The 5,225-nt window shown below is 55.5% G+C and overlaps 1 protein-coding gene across 3 annotated transcripts; it reads left to right on the plus strand.

The window, feature by feature from the left end:
• The first annotated feature begins 804 nt into the window (after positions 1-804).
• On the plus strand, positions 805-4,518 carry Pinlyp (phospholipase A2 inhibitor and LY6/PLAUR domain containing). 3 transcript variants are annotated; one of them, XM_074057449.1, is made up of 7 exons: positions 805-944; positions 1,131-1,277; positions 2,289-2,405; positions 2,921-3,082; positions 3,511-3,663; positions 4,003-4,146; positions 4,279-4,518. In XM_074057449.1, the coding sequence occupies exons 2-7, from the start codon at positions 1,208-1,210 to the stop codon at positions 4,431-4,433; spliced, it is 801 nt and encodes a 266-aa protein (XP_073913550.1). In that variant the 5' UTR covers positions 805-944; positions 1,131-1,207; the 3' UTR covers positions 4,434-4,518. The 3 variants fall into 3 exon arrangements, with proteins under 3 accessions (XP_073913550.1, XP_073913552.1, XP_073913551.1); XM_074057450.1 differs by lacking the exon at positions 2,921-3,082 and having other exon boundaries at positions 808-944; XM_074057451.1 differs by lacking the exons at positions 2,289-2,405; positions 2,921-3,082 and having other exon boundaries at positions 806-944.
• Positions 4,519-5,225: the final 707 nt, after the last annotated feature.

A 5,225-nucleotide genomic window follows, 5' to 3' on the forward strand; every position in this document is an offset into this window, starting at 1 on the left:
GCGCGGGCTTAAGTGCGCAAGCGCGCGAGGCTCGGGCCTTTCAAACAGCGGCGCGCCGGCGCTTACGTCAATATTGCGCATGCTCATTCGCACCTCTCCAGAAGACAGCTCTGCGTTCCCTAGCAACGAGCTCTTCCTATGGTCCCGCCTCTCTCTGATCCGACCTCTCTCTAGCCTGGCTTCCTGATGACGTTCAGATCTTGCTTTCCGGACGCCTAGCAACAGGAGCGGCCTCAGGGATTGGTGCTTAGAAGAAACTCCCCATTCTCATTGGACAACGTAGTCACCAACCAAACTGAAGCCTAGAAACGCGGAGTAGTTTTCGCAGGAAGCCTGGGTCCTACTGCAACTTGATCTCCTCCACCTGTTGCTGCTGCTGCACGCTTCTCCCCTCTCCCTGCGCACACACGCGAAAAAACCAAAAATCTCAGCTCTCTTTCAGCTCTATGCCTGGGGGGGAGAGAGAGAGAGAGAGAGAAAGGGGAAAGGTCCTAAATAAAACACAACGCTTGAAAAAACACGCACACTCAGTCTAGCACGCTTCCTCAAGTGCCTCGATTTCCCAATATGTGACCTGAGGGTATTTGTCTCCTCCCTAGTCCGCCTGCGGCCGCTCACAAACACCCCTCTGTTCAGTGCCCTGGAGACCCAAGGGTGCAGCCCTGGGCGGGGTCGGAGCTGAAGTCAGCCTAAACACAGAAGAGCGAGTGTGAGCCAGGTACGGGGAAGGAGAAGGGATGGGAGACAAGGCGCCCGGCCCCCGCAGGACGAGCTTGGACATGCTGGGCACTCCCAGGTAGGACCCCACCCACGCTGGGAACCTCGTTGGGGAGCGAGAAGAGAGGGGATCCCAGTCTTTGCAACCGCTCTCCACCCACAGGGTATCAAATGACCCGACTCCACTCTTGGACGTAGAGGAAAGGAAAAAAATGGATGGTGGAAAGGTAAGAAAACAGGAGTGACCTTCTGGGTTCTGATGGAAGAGAGGGTTGGAGGTCCAGATTCCTGGGTTTATGCGGAGGGAGGGCTGGGCAGATGTTTGGGTTCCTTTGGATGCTGCTTCCGCCTCCCCAACCCCGAGGCTGCGGAGGACTGTCCTAGGTTCTGACCTCAGCTATTTCTCACTCCAGGGTGAAGGTGGGTCCAGACCCGCCCCTCCTCGGCTCCCTATAAGGGCAGAGGACCTGGGACGGTAGACTCACACACCATGAGGCCATCCACAAGACAGAGGACCTTCCTGCTGGCCTTCACGGTGCTCTGTACCCTCCTGGGTCTCGGTAAGTGACAAGGGACCTTGACTTCTTTCTGGGACTTTAGGGAGCATTCAGCAAAGTCCCTCAAGAGGGGACAGGGAAGGGATCGTGGGAATTCGGGTCCGTGAAGGAGGCAGAGGGTAAGGGGGGAAAAAGTCTTGGGACCCCAGAGGGTTTGGTGGGCTCTGAATCCTATGTCCCGTACGTAGGGTCTCAAAATAAGATAACTGAGTTTTAGGAAATCAGATGACAGCATGACTAAAATAGTTCCAATCTTTGAGTTGAGTGGCTCAAAAGGTAGAGCATCTGCCTAGCAAGCGTGAGGCCCTGAGTTCAAACCACCCCAGTACCGCCAAAAAAAGGGAGATCTTTAAAGAATAATTAATTTTTAACAAGAGGAAGAGAGATTTCCTTTCTTCTTGGACTCTCGGGTCTCCAGCCCCCTTTTCCCTCCAGACGCAGCAGTCCATGCCCCTCACGTTCCCCAGGACCTAGGTGTCTGTGCTCCTCGCTGAGGACCAAGGGGTCCATGCCCTCAGTCTCCCTGGTCCTAACTGTCCCTTCACCTTGACCTGGGACACAGACTCCGGCCTCAGTAGCCCCTGCTAAGCCCCTGCTCTCCACGAGACCTGTGCGGTAGCTGCCAGGAGGCCAGTTCCACACCCAAGAACCAGCTGGACCTGAAGTTTCACAAAAGCCCACGGAAACCTTTTGCCACGACCCCTCCCTGCCCCCGAGCTGGCTCCGAGGACCCTGGCGTCCAAAGTCCCCAGCCTTGTAATTAAAGTAAGCAGGCTCCACGGTGGAGTCGCTTCCCGCCCCTGGAAGCCACTTTCCTGGCTTCAGCATTGCTTCCTTCTCAGCCTCTGGACAGTTCCCTGGACAGTGGTCAATGCCCCACCCATGAAAAACCAGCGAGACGCCGGCCCCTCCTCTTTCAAGACTCAAAAGTCATCTTCCCTCCCCCCATCTGAACCCCAAAGTCGAAATCGCGGTCAGAAGACCCATGACACAGCCTCGCCCTCTACACTGCAGGGTGCCCTCTAAGCTGCGAAGTGTGTAAGGGCCCCGGGCACACGTGCAGCGGAAAACTGAAGAAGTGCGAAGCCGGCAAGGACGCATGCGTGGTCCTCGTGGGCGAGTCCAGCACAAGTAGGGGGCGTGGCTTCGGCGGGGGCGGGGGCAGGGGACCATTGCAGTTCTCAGGCGCGGGAAGAATATCAGAGAGGGGCAGGAGAGTAGGGAAGACTGTCGCGAGATGGAGGAAAGAGAATTGAATGGTGTCATCAGGGATTCTGAAAATGAGACTGTCCAAAAGAGAGGAAGATTGGGGGAGGGGGTGCGTACCGAAATAGTGGGAGGGAAAGAATCCAACAGGGAAAAGGTAGGATGGGGGTGGGGAGTTCGGAAGGAAGAGGCTGGGCTGGGCTGGGGGAATGTGATCAGGGAGGAGACCATTTCTGACAAGACGAGAAGAAGTGATGTTGGGGTTGGAAGAAAGAGAAGTGACCACCCAAGACAGGAGAGGAAAAGGAACCTCCAAATTCAGAGCAAATCCTCGTAAGGAGAAGAGGTAGATGGGGGAGGGGGAGGGGAAGGGAAGGCCGATGAGTGAAATGGAAGGAAGAGGGGGTGAGGACCTAAATGAAAGAGACTACCCTAAACAGGAGCTGGGGATTGCCCCCTTCCTCCGGGTAAAGAGCGGAAGCATTGGAATTGGGTTGGAAGACACCAATACATGGCTGGGGAGGGGGCGTGGAGACTGGAAGAGACCATCTTGGAGAAGACCTGGGGACAGCCAGGAGAGCATGGATGGGAGATCTGGGGAGGTGGGTATGAGTCTTTGGGGGACAGCATCCTGCGGTTTGATGAAAGAGACTATGGGAGGGGGGAGGAAAGTGGTGACGGCTGGAAGAGACCACTTCATACAGGCACGGAGTGTCCACAGGCGGCTTGGAAAAGACTCCAAGGAGAATGGTGGAGTGGGGTACAGTGGGTGAAAGGGATCACATCAGGCAGGCTCTTGGGAGCCACGGGGGACCACCAAAACCCAACTCGGGTTTGTCGCACCAAAGGACAAACCACCCCAGACAGCACACCAGGCAGGTTAGGGAGGATGGCTGCAAGGGACAGGAAGAGACCACTACCCAAGGGAGCGGCGGGGTTGAAGTAGTGTAAGGTTAGGGGAAATCCCCGAGGTGGTGGGACAGTGGTTTGGCAGTGCCACCTGTCCTCTGCTCCTGTCCCCACCCTGCAGAGGGCCGCAAGTCGGTGAACACCTTGAAGGCCTGCATGAAGTTTAGTGATTGCTACTCTGGCTTCGTATCCACCACCATGGGCCCCAACGACTACATGGTGTCCAACGCACAGTGCTGCCAGAGCGACGGCTGCAACCATGACTCGGTGCCCCGTAAGTGCCAGTGCACCCCCACTCCAGTGGCCCTGCCCCCAAGGACAAAGTGCTGGCCTTGTGACATCTGGCAAACGCCTTGCTGGTTCTGAGCCTCTGTTTTCTTACCTGTAAAAAGCAGTGTCCAAGCTGGACGTGGTGGTACATACCTGTAATCCCAGCACTTGGGAGGCCGAGGCAGGAGAATCTCTAGTTCAAGGCCAGCGTAGGCTACATAGCGAGTCCTGTCTCAAAACAAATAGCAGTGTCCACTAGCAACCCCTGTGTTCCCCAGGGTTTTGGAGGTTGGGGTAGGGGCTCAAACGTCCCTAGCTACCTTACGCTTCCTCTTGTCCTCAGCGCCCCAGAACAACCGCACTGAGAACGGCCTTATGTGTCCCTCCTGCATCGTGCCCTTCCAGGACTCCTGCCCAGGAACCCGGGCAACCCGCTGTGTTGGCCAAGAAACCCACTGTATCTACTTCGCTGGCAATGTGCAGGCTGGTGAGGGCACCTGATCTCTGAAAGAGGGAAGGGGAGGCTGTTGGGTTTCGGAGGAGGGGACTCCAGAGAATCGGGTGAGGAGGTGGGGGGGTATGGAACCCCTGGCTCATCCAATCTGAATCCTCTCCCCAGGTATTTTTAACACCAAGTTTGCCACACGAGGCTGTGCCACCCAGAGCGCCTGCTACACCAAGCCTGGAGCCGAAGTGCCCTCGGCCTCCTATCTCTACTTCCTCCGCCGTGCAGACTGCCTTCCAGCCCCCCAGCCCCCTGGCAGGGCCGAGTGAAGAACTGAGGCGGATGTGGCTTGTACCTCTCTGTCTCCAGCCTGCAGCTCCCATGTGCTTATAAATTAAACAAATAACCAAGCAAGCCTCAGTCATTAAGACATGATGCATCTGTGGGAGGTAGGACACATGAGGGTACGGGTCCCAATCCTCTTCTGTAATGCCCTCTTTTCTTTTTTTTTTGTGGTGTTGGGGCTTGAACTCAGGGCCTACACCTTAAGCCACTCCATCAGCCCTTTCTCGTGCTGTGTTTTTTTCAAGATAGGGTCGTGTGAACTATTTGCCCAGGCTGGCTTCAAATCACTGTCCTGATCTCTGCCTCCTGAGTAGCTGGGATTACAGGCGTGAGCCACCAGCGCCTGGCAATTGTGGATATTAATGGTCATAACCTCGTAGGGTTGTTGTAAGATGTGACAGGAAGGAAACTAACAGCATGCAGCACAATTTAAGAGAACAAGTAAATAGTCGTCATCATAATACCTGCCACTTAATGGCCGGCCATTAGTTGACAGGCGACATCCACTGGCACCAATTGGGTCACACTAGACAATGTTCCAGTAACAAACACTCCTTGGTGTTGGTGGCTGTGTGAGTCAACTAGTGCTGCAATGGAGCCCTGTAACAAGTCATCCCCAGACTCAAGCTTAGGACAACACACATCTTGTTTCCAAGGATTTGTGGGTGGCTGGGGTGACCCCACTTCTAGCTGCATGCTGGCTGGTTTGGAGTTTGCTTGGGAGGAGGAATTGTCTCCTTTGGAGGCTCCCGGGCAAATGTTCCTCATGGCGAGTC

Source organism: Castor canadensis, chromosome 16, assembly GCF_047511655.1.
Source record: "Castor canadensis chromosome 16, mCasCan1.hap1v2, whole genome shotgun sequence".
Taxonomy (NCBI): domain Eukaryota; kingdom Metazoa; phylum Chordata; class Mammalia; order Rodentia; family Castoridae; genus Castor; species Castor canadensis.

Coding starts and splice junctions, on each gene's coding strand:
- Pinlyp (XM_074057449.1), top strand. CDS start 1,208: ATGAGGCCATCCACAAGACAGAGGACCTTCCTGCTGGCCTTCACGGTG. Junction 1,278..2,288: donor CTGTACCCTCCTGGGTCTCG/GTAAGTGACAAG, acceptor TCTACACTGCAG/GGTGCCCTCTAAGCTGCGAA. Junction 2,406..2,920: donor CGTGGGCGAGTCCAGCACAA/GTAGGGGGCGTG, acceptor TACCCTAAACAG/GAGCTGGGGATTGCCCCCTT.